General features: G+C 35.5%; 1 protein-coding gene across 2 annotated transcripts in view; it reads right to left on the bottom strand.

The window, feature by feature from the left end:
- STK39 (serine/threonine kinase 39) overlaps nucleotides 1-24,458 on the bottom strand; it is a 2,138,083-nt gene that overhangs the window by 1,357,566 nt on the left and 756,059 nt on the right. For both annotated transcript variants that reach the window (XM_044075594.1, XM_044075595.1), the window contains exon 5: nucleotides 20,106-20,161. In XM_044075594.1, the coding sequence (XP_043931529.1) occupies nucleotides 20,106-20,161 (56 nt within the window). The remainder of the gene's footprint in view (nucleotides 1-20,105; nucleotides 20,162-24,458) is intronic.

Genomic DNA, 24,458 nt, shown 5'->3' with positions numbered 1-24,458 from the left:
CTTGAAAATAAACCGATGCATTTTCAGAGCAAATTAAAAGTCAGAAACAGCAGCTTAAATATATTTCACACCAAATATATGATGAAGAACAATAAGTAGAATTTGTGACAAATTAACCAATCCTGAACAGATTTAATTAATGTATTAAAATGTGAAAAAAATGAGCATCTAGGAGATGACAAAAACATACAATGTTGACAGCACATTACTTAATGCAGATGCTGTCTAAATGTGCAACACCTAAAACCTTTTTATTTAAAAGAGAACTTTATAAAGCGAAAAAAAAAGCAAAAAGAAAAAGATCCTCATAAATACATATTGGAGCAATCTTGTTATTTGAACTGTTTTTTTTTTTTCAAAATCCAATTAAATGTTCATTCAATGTATGGGAGTAGAGTGTATTCTATTATAACTGCAAGGAAAGTTTCTTATGGTCTATAACACACTTTAAATCAACATTCCTGGATCCACACTTGACCTTGTTGACAACGAGTAAAAAATCTAAAGGTCCAACTATTCTTATTGTGTGTTCTGATGGCATAACAATGTTCATAAATTCTCTGCGAGAATTCTTTCCTCTAGCTAGTTGCCAAGCAATGGGTATTAAAGCTTGGTCTCTAAGCCCACATCTCACTTTGGCTCTACATAAACTTACTCCACGATTTTGAGTGGTTAAGACTTTAGAAAATAAACTGTATTCACTCAGGTTAGGACTTTAGAAAAAGTCAGTGTTAATTCAAGTCTTTATGTAATGTTGTCTTATGAATGAAAGCACCATTAAAGTAAGAAAAAAATTAGAACAAGATTAATTAAAAAAAAAGATGATCAAAATTGGGGCTCTGAGGGAACCAAATAGTGAGAATTCCTACATCTAGCCAGGGTACAGTTCCTTGTAAAAACAGGAATGAAGATTTTTTTTTTTTAGAAGATAAATAAAAGTACAGTTGTGTAGGTAATCTTAGTATAAAAGTGCATGCACAACTAAATCACTGTTGCAGTAGCCTTAGCTGTAAGGATTGTATCCTGCCAAGATTATAACCGCTGGAAGCCTTCCAAAACCTTAAGCGTCTTTCCAAACATGCACCCAAGATTGCTGGTGAATGAGATCCCATGGGATGGAAAACAGCAGCCTGGGTGACAAAATCTTTAGGATTTTTTTTGACAACTTAAAAAACTGTGCGATGTTCATTCATTAAATCACTGCTTTTAATCGCTTACTTTTTATAACCTTAACTTTAATTACTACTTTTCTTAAGCCTTTGCTATGTAGGAAAGTTCCAACAGCTTACACAGATTAAGGGTCCTAGTAAAGTCTTTCTTAGGCATTAAAAAGGAATCAAGTTTATATTCTTTTTAAAAGTTATGTACAGAGGACCAAGTAGCTGCCTCTTGAATTCTTCTGAGTCCATCCCTTTCAAAAAAAAGTCATAGAAGAAGCCAAGGTCCTGATGGAATAAATTTTGCCCTGCATGGAAGTACCTTGTTATGGTGGTAATGATAAACATTAACAGCGAGAGACATCCGTAAGTAGTCTATTTTGACTTGGATTGTACTTTTTTTTCTTACCTTCATAGGAAATAAAAACTGTTGAGCTTTTATGAAAGGTTTAGCTCTGTCAAGATAATACCTGAATTATCTGTGCAAACCCAGAGTATGAAGAATCCTTTTTCCACCCATTGTTTGGTTCTGGAGAGACTGATGGGTTTAATCAAAGTACTCTGAAACCACTTTGAGAACATATCTTCATTTATGCCTAAAGGAAACACTGTCTTTATGGAGCACCAAATAGGGTGACTCACCATAAGAGTTTGTAACTAAGATATTCTCTTGCAAATGGCAGAGCAAATGAGTAACACTGTTTTCCATGTTATAAACTTTACATCAGCCAAATGAACAGGTGCAAAAGGAGATGGTGTTAATTTTTCCAAAACAAAATTAAGATCTCATGTATGTGCCACCTGTTTTCTAAGTGAACGTAAATGCAAAACCCCTGTGATGAAAGTGGAGCATCAATGAGCAAGCATGCTGAACTGGTCAAAATATGAATCTTAAAGGATCAAGAAAGCCCAAAGGATATTAACCCACACAATTATTGTATAACAAAAATGGTACAGAAATTCTGAAAGGGACCTGTTTTTAGTGTGGCACCAACTAGAAAATATTTTCCATTTACTAATATATAATTTCCTCAGAGCAAGTTTCTTTGCCTCCTTTAGCACCTGCTGCATATCTTCAGAAAAAAGGTACTTGAAAGGTAATAAAACTGAATCATCTAGGCAGTAAACTGTAGTTATTTCAGATTAGAGTGTATCAAACAACCCCTGCCTTGTGTGAGTAGATCCATTCTATGAGGAAACTTGTGGTAACTGCCCTAGGCCAATTCTATAAGAAGAGAGAACTAATGTTTCCTGGGTCAGAAGGGACTCACCACAAAGATTCCTGGGGAGTTCTTCTGAATCTGAAGAATGACCCTGGATAGCATTGGAAAGGACAAAAAGGCATACAGGAACTTTCCTATCCAAGCAAATGAAAAAGCATTAGTTTTCCAGGCCTGTATGCAAGGAATCCTTAAGCAGTATTTCTTTAGTTGTTCATTCTGAAGGGAGGCAAACAGATCTAATAGAAGAGCTCTCTACAACTGGATCCGTTTCTGCAAGATGATCTCATTCAATTTCCATTTGTGAGGGTCCCTCCCTGTCCTGCTCAGGATGAATGCCACAAAATTTTCCTTTGACAGAACATATGAAGTTTGTATGGGTTATACTGTGCTGAACTGATATCACCTAAGCTACCTCAGCCAGCATCCAGAGAGAGTAGGCTCTGGTACCCCCCTGTTTGTTTGTGTAACACAGGACTGTGGTGTTGCCTGAGATCACTTACAGAGGGCCTGAAGATCACAGTAGATTAAATGAATTGACAGCAAGAATAAATTGCCAATAGCTATTTCACATTTATGTGCTTTGTCTACCTTGCTTGTCCCATAGACCCTATACCTTTACTACATAGACACAGCTCCCCATGCAAAATCTGAAGTATCTGTAAGTGAGGGATTGTCCTGAAGTTGTCAGAGAGAAAGGGAAACTTATATTCAAGGGCATTTGGTCTCTCCATTAATTATATTTTCTTTTTAAGAGGCCCAACACAGAAATCTAAAAAGTCAGGAGGGAAGATTTGGGAGCACACTGTCTTCAAGAACCAATGAATTTTCTTCATATATAATTTAGCCAGGGGAATTATGTGAATTATAGAAGTCATGAACCCTAGAATCATGAGATATTCCTGAGCTGAAGTCACTGACTAATTGGAAGATCTTGGGAACAGATCAGTTATACCTCAGCTTTTTACTGAGAAAGGCAGCCCTTTTGAATGGAGGTATCCAGAATGTATCCCAGAAATACTATCCTGTGAGAAGGAATTATAGAGGATTTCTGAATGTTGATCTGGACTCCTAGATTGAGGAGGAGACATCTTACCCATGTAACAGATTCCTGATATTTTGAGAAAAACGTACAAAGATAAGTAAGTCATCTAAATAAAGAAAATGTGCATACCCTGCAGTATGCAGTGGACTGTCACAGGAGCTAGACACTTTGCGAACACCACTAGAGCAGAAGGCAAACCAAAGTGTAATGCAGAGAATCAACAGTGTAATCAAACAGAGAGAATTGTAGAAAACCGCTGAAATCTGTTGCAATAGGAACAAGATATTATTAAGCATCTTTTTTTAATCTATTGCTACTAAAAAACTGAGGGGGAAAATAAGATATAACAATTGTTTGCAGAGACAACATTTTGAACTTTGGATCTTTCACAAACTGGTTGAGAAAGGATACATTGAGAACTGGTCTCCAAGATGGTTCCCTCTTTGTCACTAGTAAAGCTACTGAATAAAACCTTTTTCCTTTCTGATGTGAAGGAACTGGTTGCATTATTCCAGTGGAAAGCATTTACTGGATGTCTTGTGGAAACAGACAAGTCTAATTTGGAGGGTGTGGAGGAATACCCCTGGAAAGTAGGGGGGTTCTCCCACTTCCATTTATAACCAATAAAGGAAAACTGAAGTAACAGGTTCTGAGAATGTTTTAAATGATAGCCAGGGTGGGTGGGGGAGGAAATGCTACAGTAGTCATTATGAATTATTTGACTGCCCTATTTTCTGGAAGATCGTGTTGAATCTTCGCACCACTTTTTCTTAATTAAAAGTCTGCTTGTTGAGACTGCTTGCTTTGCATGGTATAAGTAATTTTAAGTGCTAATGCCTTAAGGAAATTTTTAACGTGTTTGGTTTTATGTTAAAACTCTTCTGTAAAAAGAAATCGTGAAATACCTTGTAGGCCAAAAATATTTTGCCCCAAATGTAAAGTGTAAGGACTAAAATTTAATACTTTACATCTCTCTTTAGAGGACAAAAATTTGGCACTACTGCTGTTGTTTGTGTACTGTCTTTGTACACTTTCCAGAACTGAAAGCAGACTCTTATTGTAAATGCAAAAATTGTTATTATACTCTATATATGGATGTATGTGTGCACCATAAATCAGAGTCAGAAAATGACTATCTATGGTGCTAAAATCTGTGCTGTCACATAGCTCTACATTTACTCACATCAATATGTTTGCTAAAGGAGAAATCATTAGTGATCAGACTTTCCAGGTATTTATAGCTCTCATCAACATTCAGTATAGATCATGAGATATATATATGGGCCAATTAATCTGAGTTTACCAAAATACTTTACCGCACATATTTTTATACTAACAAGTAGACTCAGCCCAGAGGCTACTAGCAAACAGATAGTTATTAACAGATAACACATCACTGCCACTGGGGATCAGAAAGACAATCTTTATATAATCAGCATATTCACTTTTGGTAGTGATTATTCCTAGGAAAGTTGATAAAATAACGTTGAACAGAATGGGGCCAAACACTGATCCCTGAGTAACACCAATACTCACTGGAAGGGAATTAGGTTTTCTTTTACCATGAACTAAAACTGAGTTTTATCAGAAAGCCAAGACATTTTGCATCTCCAAATGAAGGGATTAATCCCAACTTTTGGCACCGTACTGAATACTACCTGATGGCAGATAGGATCAAATGTTTTCACCATCTCCGAGTATACTATATCTGACGAGATTCCTACATCCAATGCCTCAGATGTGTTTTCATAGAATTCACTGAGATTTGTTGGTAGATTTGCCAATTAAAATCCTGTGCTGAAATAGATCTAACATCTCAAGACTACCATTACCACATATAAGAGAAATGTACATCACCAAACATTTACCTACAACAGATGTTAGACATACTGGTTGATCATTTTTCAAATCATCCCTACTACCTTTTTTACAAAATGGAGTAACAGGAGAAAGTTTCCAGGAACAGTTTCGGAGTATAACAAGTTATTAAACATCAGTCTCATCTTTAGTACAACACCATCCCTTATATTATTTACAACTATTGGCAGAATCATATCAGATTCCATGAATTTTGACTTTTTAATTCTATGTAGTGCTTTTTTATGAAGTCATTGCTGAAAATAGGACATGGGAAAGTTGGATCAACTTGATACCATTTTTCATCAAGTCTATACTTGCTTACTGATGCGATATGCCTTTACAAATTATTGGTTATATCCATTAGCTTTAACTTAGGATCTTTTATAATATGATGTTGTCTAGAACTGCTATTAATATACCTATAGCATTTTTTGCATGTTGGATGAATACCTAGCAAGTTTTTTTTTTTTTTTTAAGAGGAAAGATCTTTGACAGTTTTCATTTTAGATATTTGTTTACACAAATGAATCTTTCTTTATTATAACTGCAAGGAAATTTCTTGTAAATTACAAAAAAAATATTTTCTATAGAACTCTTTCGGCCTGAATGACCACCAAAACGGTAGATAAGTTTTAGAACTACACAGCCTCTCATTAGCAGAGGATTCTATACTCTGTTTCAGATGTTCAGATTTAGAGTAGCCACAATTACTGTCAAAGCAAATACTTTTAGATGGCACACATTCTCCAACAACTGATGTGATACATTATAATTAAGTTTAAAATTGTATATCTTGAAATTTTGTGTACTGCTGTGAAAACTAGATAGCAAAACACTAATAGAATGATGATCTTATTTAAATAGGATTAGGACTATGGAAACATGATTGACTTTACTGGCTGGGTTTGTTGCTATAATATCTAAAACGTTGTTACCCCTAGTGTTTTCATGCACTAGTTGTTTTAGACCATGATATGAAGGTATACTTACAAAGTGTCGCAAACATCTACTTTTAGCAAGTGGAGTATTTCGATTAATGTCAGGGTAATTAAAGTCCCCAAGGAGGATAATATCACCCACACTTGTAATCTCATCCAAATTCCTGAGAAAATCCAAGACAGATGTTTTATCGAGACTGGGATATGACAACTTATTATGATCCTTAAGGGTTTATCTAAGAAAACATTGTAAATATCAACAGATAAATACTCAAATTTAGTATCAGATCAGAATAGAGTAGATTTTATGCTGCCATGAAATAACAGCAACCCCCCTGATCCTTCTCTTAAACATTCATATTTAATGTAACTGTAACAACTCAAAGCCCTAGTATTCCCGGCTTTAATAATGGCCACAATTTTATGATTTATGATTTTCAGTTTGAAATTTAGCTTTGTGTTGTGGATGGATTTATATTCCACCTGACACTGCTACTACGGAGCTTAAGAAAAATTTGGGAGAAATAATTAGCTTTCAGCAGGAAATATTACTTATAGGTAGGGACTGAAATTTGATTTGCAATAGTGAGGATATTACCTAGTGGACCTAGAAGGGAAAATATAACAAAAGAGGGTAGATTTCTGAAGAAATGTATGAAATAGTTGATATAGAAGATGTGAATTCAATGGTAGTAGCAACTGGGAGAGAATTTACATATTATTCCCCAAGGTACAATTACTGGGCTAGACTAGACAGAAATTATATTTCATAGGAACATGTGCATTGATTTAAAAGCATTGACACACATCCAATAACTATTTCAGATCACACACCAATAATAACTAGGCTAAAAATGCAGGGTCATGAAGTACAAATATTACACTGTTGCTTCCACACCTACCTGTCAAAATGAGAAGAATTTAAGAAATGGGTAGTGGAAATTATCCAAGAGTTATTAGAGAACACAGAAATTTCTTCAGAAGTTATAGATAGTGAGTGGGGTAAAATGAAAGAGTTTAAAAATAGGGTTGAGAGAAAAGAAAAAGTGATATGGTTAAGAAGTAACAATAATTGTTTAGATAGGCTGACATAGGTTAAAGTATTGCAGAATAAGAAAGATCTCTCAGAACAAAAAAGGCACAAGTGCAGCGTGCTGAAGAGAAAATAAGGGAGTATATGGATAATGTGTGAGTTTAGAAAAACTGCTGTTGGGCAACTATATATATATATATATATATATATATATATATATATATATATATATATATATATATATATATATATATATATATTTATAGTAATAACTCCAGAGCACAAAAATGTTTAGCACAGTGATTTACACAACAGAAATTAGAAAGGGTAAAGGCCTATTCCAAACATAGGGAGCCTATAACAAGGAAACTAACCAGAGATCCTGTAGAGGGATTGGAGATATTTCAGAAATTTTAAGAAAATTTGTATAAAGCAGAGGAATATGGAAATCAAGAAAAAAATGGCAAATGGAAATATTTATGTTAAGACTTAGCTATGCCATGTTAGAGTTAGATGAGGTTCAGCAAGAAAGTGATAGAGATCTGGAAGGTTTTAACAGTATTTTAAAATGAGGGGAAGTATCAACATCCTGGGGAAAGCTGTGGTGGCTGTAATACCTGAAGACAGTCAAGACCAATCAGATCAAGCTTCATATAGGCCTAATTCAATTTTGAATCATGATTATAAAGTATTTATGTGTATAATAGCTAAAAGAATGACAAAGGTCTTACCAGAATTGATATAGATCAATGTGTTTGTTTTTTTTTTTTTTTTTTTTTTGCAGGGGAGGCAAAAATTTGACAACATTAATAGAAAAATGATGATTCAGAGGAAAGCTGAATGTAAGAAAGCACCTCAGTTGTTGCTGGTTCTTGATGCAGAGAAAACATTTGACAGAGTCACCTGGGATTTTATGAGTATAGCAATGGAAGCTATTTGTATTCTCTGATACAATAAGGTTAATTAGAAGGATATATGAGGGATCAGAGGCAAAACTTATAGTGGGAGGGTTCCTCTCTGATGCATTGTGTCTGAACAGAGGAACCAGGCAGAGATATCCTCTCTCCCCAATTGTTGCATGCATTATATTTAGAGCCACTGACAAAGAAAATAAGGGACTCAGAAATTCAAAGATATAATCGGTATGGTAATTAAGAAAAGTTGGGCTTATTTGCAGACAAAATTATCTTGTACCTTATAAAACCAGAAAAGGACATCAGTGCTATGTAATATTTTGAGACAGTTTCAAGTCTTTTGGGCATATCAAATTAATAAAACCAAAGCAAAAGTTGTAAACTTTGTACAGACAAATGAATTGGTTCAACAATATCCATATTTTTGGGAACATCGCAAAATGAAGTATTTAGGAGTATGGGTTAAAAAGGATTCTGTTATAACAGATAATGATATGAACAAAAACTACTGGAAGCTCTTGTTTATAGATATGGATATCAATACACAAGCAGTGAAAATGTTTTTATTCCCTTTAGTTCCAGATACAGGTCAAGCATATTTTATCAACCAGAAGAGAAGCTGTGGACAGTAATTAGTAAAGAGTTGAAAGATCTTATCTGGGAGGGGAAGATGGCAAGAGTCAAGTGGATAAGCTGATCCTTCTAATAGAAAAAGGCAGTTTAGGATTACCTGATTTGAAGGGATATGTTTGAGCTACACAGTTAAGACTCACATGCATAACAAAGACAGAAAGCTACAATTCAACGTAGAAAGAGATGATGATGGAGCAGGGGGGATTCAAACAATAAGGAGAGAATAGGATTTTGGATGCAGATCCTTTGGGAAAATGAAAACAGCCATACAGATTATTATATTCATAAAGTAGCAGAAAATATTCTAAGAACTAAGCCAACATGAGAATGGAGAAAGGAGATACTGCCAACAGGTATGACTGCAATTAGGGGTATAGAGAATAGGCAAGAAGGGCCTGGAATTTAGTGAAGAAAACCATCAAAAGAATTGAGATTTTGGGAGCAAATATCTAGACAGGAAAAGGTAATAGAATGAGAAGAGGTCAAGAAGACATTTTGACTGCAGGTTACAGACTGACTTCCCTATTAGAGTTGATATCAGACTATAGGCAAAGAGGGATGTATAGCAGAATCCTAAGTGAAAGGCTTGCTCTGGTAGTTTTCAACTGAATCTAGAACAGAAGTTGCTGTTAAAACAGGGATAATTAATAGGGCACATAAACTACTGCATGACAACTATAACAATCATATGACTGAGAACATGTTATGCGTAAATAGGGTTAGGGATGGGCTCTGCTTCACTTGGATGGAAAGCCTGCTGCACAGCACGGGTATCCTCTGAAATAGTAATCTGTCTCACCAATATGTCTTATTTGTATCAAAAGCAAAACTTAAATCATTGGATCTAGTGGTTCTGATGCTGCTCATTTTACAGATGTGCAAAAGGTCCATCAGAGAAGGATCCAAGGATGTCTTGCATATCAGGCATAGATCATCATTCAGTAACCTATAGGAGACACAGTACATAGATAGGGCTTTAAGGCAATCCATATAGGACAATGGATTTATACCCTGGATTCTTCTGGTAAGGGACTTTTGTGGCCATTCCAACTGATGCACGTCTTCTCATGTACATGCAGAAGGGGGCATTATACTGAATAACGGGTCTGATAAGGGCCAAAAAAAGTGGCACTATGACTTCCCTGGATCTGGATGCCATGCCCTTACTTATAATTTGGGCAACATAGAATGATTTTCTTACTACTTTGATCACATGTTGGTCAGATTACTGTTTGTATATGTTCCCAGATCTTCGGCTACGGGGCAACTCTTAGGGCTGCCTTATCAATGTAGGAATTAGCCTGGGTGACACTTTTACAAAAGCACTATAATGCATTTCTTGACAAGCTGTTTTAGTCCATGACTTAGTCACCAGTCATTAGTATGTGTAAGACCCTCTTGTGAGATGTTTGTGCATGGTGGAATCTATCATAGCTACCAATTTGTAGTCATCTGCAAACTTAGTCACCTAAAGGCTCTTGAAATTAGATTTTACCTCTGAGAAGTTGATGCCAAATAGAAGTGTTCCTAGCATTGAGCTCTGAGATATCCCATTGACAACTGCAGTAGCGTAGCTAGGGGAGGGAAAGAGTGGCAACTGCCCCAGATACAAAGGGACAGTAGTGGAATCAGACAATCACAAATGCTCTTTAATGCAATACTGGCTTTTAAAAGCTGGTGTTGCATTTGTGGTCAAACCAGAGTGCTGTAGCTCTCCATGTGTGGTCTAAATTGTAGCAACTACAGTTAAAAAAATAAAGAAATCTTTTTTTTTTTTTTAACTAACACTTGAGTGCTGCAACACCTCGTGCAGACAGGGTATAAACTGAAGCAACTGTTTGCTACATTTATACTAAGCAGTTTGCTACAGTTTAAACAGAATTGTTTTAAACTAAAATATGAGCACCATAGCACTTTTTGCAGGCAAGGTATAAACTGTAACAACTGTTTGCCACATTTGTAGCAAGCAGCTTGCTACAGTTTAAAAAGGAGAAATTGTTTTTTGTTTTAAACTAAAACATGACTGCTGTAGTTCTTCATACAAGTGGGGTATAAACTGTAAGAACTGTTTGCTACTATTTAAAAGAAGAACAAATTATTTTTTTAAAAGGGGGCTCGCAGCTGGGCATACAAACAGGACCAGAATGGCTAAGGCGGGGAAGGGGAACCATGCTGCTGGCCACCTTTTTTTGGTGTCCCAGTAGAAGAAAAGTGCATTGTTTTGCTCATCAATTAAGGAACGGAGGGAGTGGTGGGTCATGTATCTATCTGTAATAAGTAGATTACTTATATGTATCAGCTTATAAAATTTTTTCCTCTTTACTTGAAGAGCTGAGGGGTGGGGTGCTGGTTAATAGTACAAAGCCTGTTTTGAGGATAGAGTAGAAAAGTGCCTCAAGTGGTCCTGATAGTTCATGTTTCAAGGTATTTTGTAGGCAGTCTGGGATACTGTCAGGGCATATTGAGGCTATGTTTTTGGCCTTAGCAAGTGAAGAAAGGACCTGCTCCTTCTTAATAGTTGGGGTTATGCTAGTAGGTATTTCATGGGGGAGGCAGGGGAGTGGTGGAGGGTGATGGTTGAGCTAAATGTGTCAGCCAGCAAATACACTATGTCACTTTGCTCAGTGAAGGTGGCACCATTGAGCACCAGTTCAGCACACGGATGTGTGCTGCTTTCGACATTTCAGTCACAGTAGTAGAAGGTCTTCTGGTTGTGTTTAGCCTGTGAGGCTAGCTTGACCTTGTAATTGGCCTTGTTGGACTTAATTATGCCTCTTAGTTTCTTGTTTAGTGAGATTCTTATCATTATGGGAGCTGCTCTTCTTGATTTTAGCCTTGACATCCTTCCTTCTGTATATATCCTATTAAGGTTAGAATTCCACCAGTGTTATACATTTGTATCTACATGTACAATAATTTATTATAAGCTGTTTTCACTTTGAGTTGTCTATGTAAACAGTCCTTTATATCAGTCAGTTTCAACTCTACTAGTGAACATATTGTGATCTTACCTTTGCTTAAATTACTAATGGGATGACTTATCTAAGAATAGTGACCTAAAACAAGAATCTCACAATCATTATCAGTCTTAATGACTTCAGTATTTGTTGTGGTGTGTTTCATTACAGGACGAGATTCAAAGACCAGTCCTACATTTGTAACTGTTTGTGCAACAGTATTCACTGATTCATTTGCCTTTTTTGTTTTTGTTATTCCGTGATTCAGAGTCTTGTATGTCCTCCTTACTAGCTATTCTAATTCTTTTTGATTTGTTAGAATTCATGATGATTACTTCCAGATAAAGTCTATTTCTGGTTAACTGAGAGGACTTGTGATTGTTAAATATTCTGCTATCAGTGTTAAATTCAGTGTTATTAGATTGCTAATTCAGAGTGTTTCTCTGTTTGCTACTTTATATCATCATTTTCCTGAAATTATTTATCAGTTCCCTTTAAGGGACTCAGTATGTTTAACATGGTAAAGTTAACAGATAGATCAGCTATGTTCAACATGGGAAAGTTATCATACAGATCAGCTGTGTCATCACTTTTATTGATGATATTATGTGTATCTTGTAATGTATTAATAGCTGGATTTCCTTCACCCTTGAAACTAGATGCACATAATTCATAATCTCTTAGATTAGTTATATTTTCTTTTAATGATTCTTCACAATTGTGATTAGATATGTTTTTTTTAAGAAAGGAAAGGACTGGAGCATATGGTGAGTTTACCATTTTTATATTTATTAAAACCATTTTTTGTGGGGGGCTTCTAAAATATTATATTATTTGATATTTATACTATTTGATCTTTTCCCCCTGTTTCATGTTTAAGATTAGTATTTGTAATACAGTTGATGTAAATTATATGTTCGGGCTCAATCTTAGTACTAAAATGGGTATCATAAGATGGAGATCGTCCAATGTCTTCTAGCCATTTTGACACTAGCTCAGAAATAGTTTTAAAAGAAAAAACATTATGAAATAGACCGTCATGGTGTTTATCAGTTACACTGATTTCCTCATATGAAATTTTCAGTTTCCTGTCCTAGAATTGGTTATTTATTGATTTATTTTAATACTGGCAATACGTGAAACACTGCACTCCCTCCTTTTTATCCAACTGTCTCTGTATGCTGAGCTCAGACTGAGCCATTAACATTGTGCTTAGCAAAAGACTTGTTACATTAGTGTACAGTATTCCAACTTTTATCACATATTCCTGGGATTTCCAGAAAAGTTGACAAAATTTGATATGAACTTGCTGGTTGATAAATTTCTCTCTGCATGTTTTGAGGAAGTTTCCTTTGCTCTTCTGTATCACTTTGTCACTCCTTCTCCTGATTAAGAATGTTTAGAGGAATCAGTTTATTTCAACATTAAAAGATAAACATATTACATATGCTTTATTTTATTTGACAGTATTTGGCAATGAATAATAATGTTTGGATTTACTGATAATACTTTCAGTAAAGACTAAGTGATGAGTGCTGCTAGGACCCTAATTTTTTTCCAGACTTGTTCAATCAAGGAGGAAGATATTTTCAGATTGTTTCCTTTCATGTCCATAGTATAGATGATCGTTTTTTGCTTGTTTTACTATGAATGGCCTCAAAAGAAATAGTGTGATTAATTTATAACTCAATTAAATAAGAGTGCAACCTTTCTGAGACTCAGGGCATATATTTATAAACAGCATATGCAGTATTTAGAAATATATTTCAGTTTTGACAAAGATCAAAAAGCTTTCATTTCAAATATCTACAGACTGATCACCTTTGTCAATTCACATATGCATGTGCACAGTTGCCATCTTGTGCACAAGAATATGCAGTCAAAAATCAGCTTTCAAATTGATTTCAGATAAATCAGTTTTGAAAAGAAGTAAGATAATCTGGTTTATCTACTTTTAGAGACACATTATTATTTGGAACCTCTAAATGTAGTCAAGCATGGAGCAACTGAAAAAGGAAAAATATTTTTGCATCTGTGTTAACTACCAGCAAAACTGAAGAAACTCCGAGAGCAGTTTTGGATGATGGAATTTTCTTACATGCGATACATTTTATGTATAGTAGTAACCATAGAGATAGGAAGGATATAGTTAAAAAACTAGAGAATTCTGGCTGCAGATATAAAACTTGTGACAGCAGATGGTAAGGAGGGACCAGATTTTTGTAAAAATTGTTTTAGAAAACATGGATAGTTTGACGTCTAACAGATTACACACGCACACAAAGAAAGTTTAACTATTCCATCTGCTATGAGTATTTAAAGTAGATCATATGTTTCCCTAGACTCATTAACAGAACCTATGAGACTAACAAACCTTGCACAAGCAGTATTGGTGGAGTTGCCTATGTGGCTACAAGCTCAAACTATGATGCCTTCTATGTTTATAAAGCTAAAAGACTGTTGTTGCAGAGAATCTATGAGCATTGATATGCTATCAGAATATTCAGTAAAAATAATGCATTTTTTAGGCTTTGTAAGCTATGTTGGAACTTTAAGAGATATTTTTATTCTCTATTGTTAAGGTTCCAGTGATGGTGACATGGATTACATCCCAGAGAGTAAGACACATTCTTAGCAGTTAAAACTAAATATGAGCCTTCACATGGATTCAATTTATTTTCAATTTGTTTACCAGGTAAGAGAACTGGTGAGTTGGTCCTTTTTAGTCATGACCTGGGCATAAATGGATCAGAAAATACATGCTTACTATATATGTGTTGTGTGTGTTTAGTCGACCGATATGTTGGCTGACAAATGACAGCTTGAATTTTATTTGAACATTTGAGTTATCAAACAGGCATTTGGTTAAAATATTTAATTTGCCGCAACAGGCAAGTTATATAGCTAGTTACTGTTAAAAGTGAGCCATCATTTATATACACATCATATAATTTATTTACATTGAGCAACTCTACAATAAAGAGGGTACCATTAATTAAATTAATGAGTAGTTTTAATAACATTTTGAAAAAGAAACACTTAAAATAAAAGAGTTTATCTCATATTTATTACTTGGGTATTCTGTTTTGTTTTGTCCATTTTTAAGGTTCCCATTTACATAACATTTCTTTTAGATTTTACAGTTTTAGGCATTTAAAATAAATTTTAATAATGGGTATATTTACTGTCATATACAACTCTTTTCTTAACAGTTTTTATACATTAGCAAGCCATGTTTTCAATTATTCACAAATCTTTACATGTTGTTCTTGATCATATAGATGGTATGTAATTTACTTAAGTTGTTGGTTCTGAATTTTAACTTGTTGTGGAGAAGTTGGTTCATTTTTGAGATAAAACAGTAAATGTTTATTAAAATATTATTTTGTATTCTTTCCAATCTGAGATGTGCATTTTTAAGATAAACAGTAAATATCATGTCTCCTGTCCATCTTTTATAATGCAAGAAGTATAGATGATAACCATTGTATTGCTATGATTTGCCTTGTAACCGCCCAATGAATTCTTTCAGTTTTATTATTCATTCTTAATTTAGTCTATAGTACATTACTTCTAAACTATATTATTGGTCTTGTATGACATATGCAAAGGAAGATCATGATATAACAACTTCTGTTAGTATGAATCTTAACAACGTGGCCGTTTTCTTTTTAGGTTTATTGCATATTGACTGCATACGTTGTTTTAAAATATTTTTCTTTCTACCAATATGCCAAACGTGTTGTACTTCTTTGCTATCTGCCTTTTTTCTATTACCATGTATGTAAATTTTGTTATTCTTAGCTCTTCCAAATATCATGACTGCTTTTAACCTGAATAAATCACTGGCTCATTAACATCTGGCAGTTCACTGATTTTGTTAATACTGTTTTGCATGTTTAAACGATCTTATGCAAGATGCAGTGTTTTTATCATGCACATATTTTGAACTCCAACTAAACACAGGTACTGGCATATCACTAACAGATAGTGAAAACTTTAATGGGCCAATGATGGAATCTTATAGCATACCTTTATGGGTTGAAATCCATTCACTCATTCGACTATTAAATGATACTCCGAATTGTCTATCATACCACTAGAAAGTGATACATGTATTTATTCCCTCTCTAATGCCAGCTGTTCTTTATTATTTAAATACGTTATCCAAGGAAGAGCACTGATCCAAGAGGACTTGCTTCAGGCTCACCTAAGTGCAGAAACACACACACAGAGGCATAAGCAAACTTTACAGTGCACAGTTGCAGCAGAAGTAAACAAATCATAGGTCAGCAGATAAAGAGTATTACCAAAAGTAATATTTACAATGCAAAAGGTATAAACAGTGCCTGATTCTACACCAGAAGAGGTATAGCATGAATTATAAGGAGAATACAGAATGATAAAAATACTCAATGACTAAAAGAAAAGACATTTATTTTGCAGTATAGGTAGGATACTAAGGGGAAACAATCAGGAGGTTTGATGGGAAAGTTCAAGTTATATAAATGGTAAAGAGACAAAACTTGGTTAATATTATACAGCTGGAAGAAATTGACGAAATCTCAAGTTACTTAAGGTATATAGGGTTATATTAGTATTTTCATTAAACTAAAATATGCTGGGGGACGAGCAATGCAGGATGAGACGATAGTCAGACAAATGAATAGCATTAAGAAATGGCACTGCATATTAACAGGTAAGACAGCTACAGCTGCCCCAGACAAAGATTATTTTTAGTTCATATAAAGTTATATAGACTTGTTGCTGTTTACTGGAATTTACTTTATCATTCTTAATAAAGCAATGACATTCTGCTGATTTTGAAACATGGAACTTGAACGTTTTCCTGAACTGATGGAGATTAGAATAATCTCTTACAGATGGCAGCATGCCTTCTTAGAGGGTGAGGCTTAAAGAAGACTGGTGAGCGTACGATCTGATATTGCATGTTCTCTCCCTAACTGTGAATCTGCCTGCTAGGAAAGAGACTTACTTATGTCTCAACATCCTGAATAGTAGGGGCCTTGATGAAGCTGAGCTCTTTGCTGGAGGAGTAGCTACTTAACCTTATTGAGACCTGAGCAGTGGTGCTGTACTCCTGGACCTAGGGAGATGAAACAACATATTTTGTTATACAGGTTTTTTGTTGAAATGTCAGATTTTTCATTGGGGCTGGGACAATTATAGGGCATGTCTTTCACTGTGGGGCTTCTCTTCTGGACCAGGATAAAAACCTGTGAATCTGTCATGCCCAGAAAACAGTTTGCTTTATTGTTGCTTTTCTTTTTTGTGAATGTGCAGTGAATGTTTATTTTTTTTTATCTAACCATTGTCTGAGGTATTTGAATGCTGTGACTATTTCTATTTTATTTATTTATTTTTAATCAGGGGAGGGTTAGGCAACTACAGACTACAGAAAAATATATTCTTGGGCAGTCATTTCTCATTCAATTTTAGTGCTTTCTTTAGAGTAGACAGGGAAGAGCATGGTCAGCATACAGAACACAGGAAAATGTTACTATCTTTACTGTCGCTGTCTCAAGGACACCACTTGTTAGTATTGATAAGATGAACCTACCTTTTTAAATTTTTTTAAAGAAATGGTGAATGTTAATACTAAATCAGTCTACTTTTCTTTTTTGTTAATTTTTCATTTTGTGATGGTCTCAAGGAAAATTACTTCTCACTGTGCAATTCCTCGCTCCAGTTCCCCAGAAAAAGATCTTACACATGACTAAATCTTGCTGTAGTCCTAATTTTGCATGCACCAAGGAAATTGCTGGAGACAGGAGTAGTAGCATGTCAACAGGTGCCAGATTACCTAACACATTAAGCTAGGTGTCACAGATGCAACTAAAAGCTCAGAAGAAAAGGTACATTTCTGCTACACGTGCCAACTAAAGGAAAATGCTGAGAATAACTGACTAGTTGTTTTTAATGCCTGCTGTTAGCTGAATAAATATTAACTTGCTCACTAGGTGATTCCCTGGTAGACCTGCTTTCTTCAGGAACATAAACAGAACAGGGAGCTCGCACTTGAGATTAAAAGGGGGTGGACTGTTCCTTCTGAGAATTCTATATACAGAAGCATTTCTTTTCACTTTAGTTTTATTTACAGGGTTGGAGCTATAGTAGTCCCCTGAAGTTTTGGAATTCAGAGTGGAAGAGGAGGGCTAACCTTTTAGAGAAAACAGAAAAAATGTTTAATAGCTGTTATTGCCAGGACTAGATGATAAAATAACTAAAGAGTTGAGAAAGTTTGTTATCTAGCAATCAGTATTTGGGCCTCAATCAACATCCTTTAACCTTAATGACACTGTTGTCTATATGGGTTAGCAGAGAAAACAGTTGCAAAAGTGCTTGTAAAATTGGATTTGCAGACTATCTGGTTCTAGGGCTTTCCTAATTATGTTATCTTTAAAACACTTTATACACCTCAGCCTTGGGGATAAGGCATCTCTGCGTACTTTGCTGACATGGAATAAAGCTGCCAAGTACGGGTTAAAACTTGCTTTCTTAAGTTGCTCCCTGGTGATCATTCTGTGCTTTCCTGTATTCTTCAGAGTTTCCAGTAGTTCTAATATGAAATGCAATAAATCCAATATTGGCATTGCTCTCTCCTCTCCAATATGTATGTATGTGTGTGTGTGTGTATATATATATATATATATATATATATATATATATATATATATATATATATATATATAATGCATAAATTATATGGCTATATAATGATTGGTCATCATGTTACTCGGACAAAACAGCAAACAAAACATACTGACCAATCATTATATTGCTAATACAATACATCAACATAGTACACTGAAAAAGGAAACACATTTCTTTTTCCAATACCCTACCCAAAACCCAACCACAGCTCAAATGTGTCTGAATAATGGTAGTGTTATAGGTAGTTTTTTTTTTTTTTAATTTAAGATGCAGATTAGGGTTAGGGGCTGGTTAGCAATAGCATGCATTACTAAGGTGAGCAGGGGTGCTAACTCACACCTAATGACCATCTGCTAAATCAACTAAATTATGTTGACTAAAAAGATTTGTTGAAACTATCTATATCTATCCAGTGTTGTTGAGTTTAATCTGACTATTGTAACTAACTCCATTCACAGCCAATAATATCCACAGAGATCATCAGGCAAGGAGGGAACAGAATTTGTTTGACAGGCCACAACAGAAACATTTACAGACAATTTAGAGCTGCCAGTCCACACATCATGCATCTTCAGTCTGTAGCAGGAAACCAGAGTACCCTAACAAACCCTCACAAACAAAAGATAAACACAAAGGCTCTACACAAAAGACACCTCAGTCAAGATTCAGACTGGGTAATCCCTTGCTGTGAGATAACAGTGTTACCCCCCTGCATTGCTGTACTACCACTGAGAGTGGGTAAAAGCAAGTTGTCTCAATCCTTAACCATTAGGCAAGGAAACAGGCAGGTTAGGTCCACCAGAACGTCCTTATCAAATATATATCCATGTTTCTACATCTAAGCAGGAAAACAGTAATTCCCTTAAATTATACAAAATGCCTTCTTTTAAGTTCAGTGGCTTTCCAAGTTTCTGCAATGGGCATATTAAGCTTGCTCAATCTCACTTATAACCCATTATAGTTTATGACTCAATGTTTCAGCAGTACAAAAGTTGCCTTTCAAGCAAGATGCCATATTTGTAATAATACTGAATATAATAGCATCTGAACACTCTCCATATTATATCTCATATAGTAGCTAGATAAGTTTATTTTTTCAATGCATTCAATCAACTTCTTTCAGCATTTTCTAATGTCCTTTTCAAAGCATTATTATCCTTCCCTTGGCAACAGATCATCAGGACAGGAAGGTGTTAGGCCTGCAGGGACAGTTAAATGAACAGAAACAGATGAACTAATGAGGCAAGAAGCATGTTTCGAGCAAACTAATCTATCGGCAAAAAATGTCAGTGTTTGCCTTTATTCATGTGTATAAAAATGTATAATAGACTTGGGAAAGGCTGTGTCTCGTTAAACATACTGCACTGAGTAATATACTTTTGTTGTTCACAAGAAGATGTTAGTCACTTTGGCAGCACAGGACAATCTACTCCATTAAATTCTGGCTTCATCAGTATACAATTTATCACTCTTGTTTATACCAGAGTGCCACACAGCTACAAAATTTACATACTCACAGATGTTTCACATACTGTAGCAGAATGGACTTCTTTCAAGGTCATTAAGTAGACCCATTTAATACATTAAAAGCCACATGCAGTAACAGAGTTCAGCATTTTACACAATCTAGCAAATATGACTGTGGACAACACAGAAAATATTCTACTTGGTACCTGCTATTTGCACTGATCCATCTTCTCCCAAAAGTATGTTCCCAGCTTTCAGATCTCTGTGGTGAAAAAAAATGGCTAGATCAGCTTTACCTCTACAGCATACTGCAGTATAGCAAACTTATAAAAACAAATGTTACAAAAGATGATTGTGCAGCTTTTTATTTTCCATGAGGCCATTCTGTAACAGTGCCTGACCATAAACTGCTTTTATATTGCAATACTTTTCTTAAGGATCATATTCTAGTAGTAACACATTTATAACATTTATTTGCACATTTTTCTTCTTGTGCTTTAGAAATGAAACAAAACAAATGTTTTCTTATTATGAGAGTAATTACATTGATGAAGCATTTACCCTATATATATATATATATATATATATATATATATATATATATATACACACACACACACAAAGACTTGGTTTACAGTGACCAACTATAAATATTTCTAATGGATACACTTTTTTTCTGGAGACTATTCATTTCCCCATTTTAATGGCTGAATCAGTTGAACAATCAAGAGCCATTTGAACAGCTTGATATTAAAACAGACAGGGGTGACAAGTTTTTTGTAGTATTATTCCCTCCCCATGGCTGAGTGATGTATATGCGCTTCCACAATATAACACAGATGATGTGTGCATATGAGCGTCATACTTTTCAATCTCTTTGTCATGAATTATAGACAACGCCAAAAATAATGGGGGGGGGGCTAAATCTTTTAAATATTACTTTATATCACTTAAGCAACATATTTATTTTATTTTGTTATCCAGATAGGTGGGCTGATCTACTGATCCTTTTCAGCTACAACCTGTGCTCAAATGAGCACAAAAGTAATATACAAATGAGATTTATGCAAGTGACGAAGTTATACATAAGTCAGTTACTCAAAAAAGGAGGATTAGGAGGTAATACAGTTCTAACTGCAGTAAATAGAGTTAATTGTGAACAACTAGACAAATACAGATGTTTAAATTAAGTAAAGCAGGTTATTGTGAAGACCTTCCGATAACAGATGTTAAAAGTCAAACAGCAATTACACAAGTACTCTGTATAGTTATGATATGTACATCCAGGTTATTTGGTATCAAACATATTCTTAGTCATATTAGCACTTGGTTCATTAGGTGGATGTGCCATAGGTTTAATCTTAAAACTAATAACTGTCTGCTGTTTTCTTATTTTGATAGGTATATGGTTCCAGATAGCTGGAACCAGCTGGATCAGAGCCTTTTCCCCATGTTTGTTTTGAATCTTGGTCTTAGGAGGGCTATATCATAATCATTGCTGTTCCTGAGGCAGCATTTTCTAATGGCCAACATAGTTTTTATTGGTGGGCAGAGACCCAGTATCATATACAGCAGTAGAATGGACCAGTTCTGTAACAATAGCAAGTTAAAGCCTTTTAACAGGTCACAATAGTGGCCACAATGACTTGCTAGCTAAACAATTACACACTATTTCCAGCCATTTCTAATTTTTTGGGTGGCTGTTCCAGATTGGAGTGTTAATGGTGAGATCCTGTATTCAAGTTTGCATATGACAACATTTCTTACAATTTTTCTATGATCTCTTGGAGTCAAGTGGGCAACTTTATAACACAGTTTAAGTTGTGCTATTGTCTTCTTAGTGACTTTTCCCATTTGCTGTGTGAAGGTAAGGGCTGGATAATATGTTAGTCCTACATATCTTTGGAAACATTTGGTATATTATTGTTCATACGTATTTTAATGGTACTGGAGGTAAAGTTAATGCAACAGATTTTGTATCAACATGCAGTTTCTGAACCGTATGAAATATGAAACTGCAATGTACATCATTGTTAATCTTTAATAATACATGAGAAAATCAAAAATTGCTCAACAAACAGGACTAAAATATGAGGCATAATCCATGACAATCTGCAGAATAAAGGACAGCTGAGAGATATGGTGAGTGTGCATGCCTTGACCTTTCTGTTGCATGCTGAAATACTACCTATCTGCAGCCTGTTAAACACTCTGTGTCTGTTTCTCTTTCCCCAGGATGGGACAGAGCTGGTACTGATCACTCACTCCCATCGACCACTGCTCGAGCTTGTCCAGTGACTGGGTGCTAATCAGTCTTTAGTTATTTTCACTGATGTCAGGGGTTTCATCACCGTGTGCTTTGAAGCTAATTCTAATATAAGAAATCTTGAAAAAGAAATGACTTATCATGCTTTGCTCCATTTCTCCAAAATCATTTCTGCTGTTTTTGAATATGATAAGCAATGTCAGAATCTGAAACATCAAAGTAGCGAGATTTGTCAACAACATCTTTTATTTTATAAATGTGCATTCTCGTTAAGCTCATTTTAGAATTTCCAGCATAACCTGTAATGGATACGTTGTGCCACCATATAATACTGCCCTCTATTTTTGTTTTGATTTGTTTACCTTTTTACCAAAGTAAATGCATTTTAAAGTTGCTAGTTATAATGTAAACATTTCTGCCAGGCATAATGGTAATGCACATTGCTGGGTATTGTGGACTTGCCCCCTCCATCAAAAAAAGGTGTGAATTAAGAAATGCAATGCAATGGCAGAAAATAGGGAAATAAGAAGAAGATGAGAAATGAGACAGAAAGAAAGACAGTGGAACAGGTTAACAGCTTCAAGTATCTGGGAGGGGTGGTTAAGGAGAAGGTAAGTCTAACTGAGAAAGTCAAAGCTAAAATCAGAGGGGAGGCAGCCAACTGGTATACAGTGTCAGGAGTTATGTATGACAGAAAAATGTCAAAGAAGCTAAAAAGTAAGGTGTACAAAAAAGTGCTACAACCCAGTACTACTGTATGGTACAGAAACATGGGCAGTAAAATCAGAGCAGTTGAAGAAGCTAGAGGTGATGGCAATGAGGTGCCTGCGATGGGTGGTAGGATGCACATTGTTGGACAGATGAAGAAATGGCAACATCAGAGCAGAAGCCAAAGTAGCTCCAGTTGCAAAGAATGTTCAATAGAAAAGATTACAATGGTTTGGAAACATGCAGAGAAGCAGAAGACAATCTGATGGTGAAGATTTGGGATAGAGAGGAAGTAGACAAGAGGAAATAAGGATTCCAGCAAAGGGATGGATGGATGGACTGTGTGAGAGAACACCAGTGACAATCAGGCATGACTATCAATGAAGGTAACAGAGTGGCACTGAATCGAGAGAGAGACAAAAACAGTTGACACAACACCCTTACCCCATGTAGGAAACTTGGAAAAGGGGGTTAATGATGATGATGAAATGCAATCAGCCAGAAATATGTATCAGCATGTAGAGGACTTTTCTCAATTTACATGATTATCTTCACAGAGTGAAATACAAAAGCAAGAAATGCTTTATTCATTTTCATAAAATGTGTATTGAATGCAATGTATACAGTACTTCAAAAGTTTAAAAATAGAACATTGGGAGCACTGGGTACTTCAGCTGTGGAGTATGACCTTGTGAACAGGCACTGCCCATGTGCCCTAGCATAGAGCTTAGAAATCATGCATAGGTATATTATCTATGGCAGTGAGCAAGTGTGGAGCTCAGACAACAACAATGAGGGAGGACAGTGCTCCACTGGAAGATGAGTAGGCTGCTCTGAAGAACCAGAGAATTGGCCCACTCCCTAACACCAGAATTTTTCTCTTGGTAAATACATGGTCTGATTGGGCTACATGGACTAGTATAAATGTGCCATAAAGCAGTCCTTTAGCTTAGTGATACCCAAATATAGCCCCATGGATCAAATGAGTCAATGCAGAAAAGTACAATTATATAAGTAAACTTAACCGTAATAGTAGATGCTTATATGATGACTGCTGCAGTAGCTTAAGCTACATGGGTTACATCCAGCACAGGGTATAACAGCCAGCCAGTTTCCAAAGCTTCAGGGCACCTTCTATGCACCCAAACTATTAGCTAGCTTGAGCTGAGCAGACTAGAAGACATGTTTGGATACCAAGCCTTCACAGCTTTCATGCCAAATGAAAGAAGGAGGCTAAGCTCTGACAGGACATTTCTAGAAAAGAGAAAAAATACATGTCCGCACCCTGGCATATAAAACATACAAAAATATGGGAGATGAAGGGTGGGAGCAGCAGTGATCATTTGAACATCTACTGTTATGGTAGGTTTACTTAACTGTACTATCTTCATCATTATGATCAATGCCACAGTAGGCTAACCTACAAAGATAGTATACAATTGTATATGTTGGCAGGGGTGGGATTCAAACCTACGCCTCCAGAGAGATTGCAGCCTTAATCCAGTGCCTTAGACTGCTCAGCCATAATACTATAGCTTAAAATATCTAGGAGGTGGAAGAAGGGTCCAGGAGCCCGGAGAATGGT

Source organism: Protopterus annectens, chromosome 6.part1 (genome assembly GCF_019279795.1).
Source record: "Protopterus annectens isolate FY-2018-M chromosome 6.part1, PAN1.0, whole genome shotgun sequence".
Taxonomy (NCBI): domain Eukaryota; kingdom Metazoa; phylum Chordata; order Ceratodontiformes; family Protopteridae; genus Protopterus; species Protopterus annectens.
The sequence above is the reverse complement of the archived record's forward strand: the minus strand, read 5'-3'. Positions and strand labels throughout refer to the sequence as shown.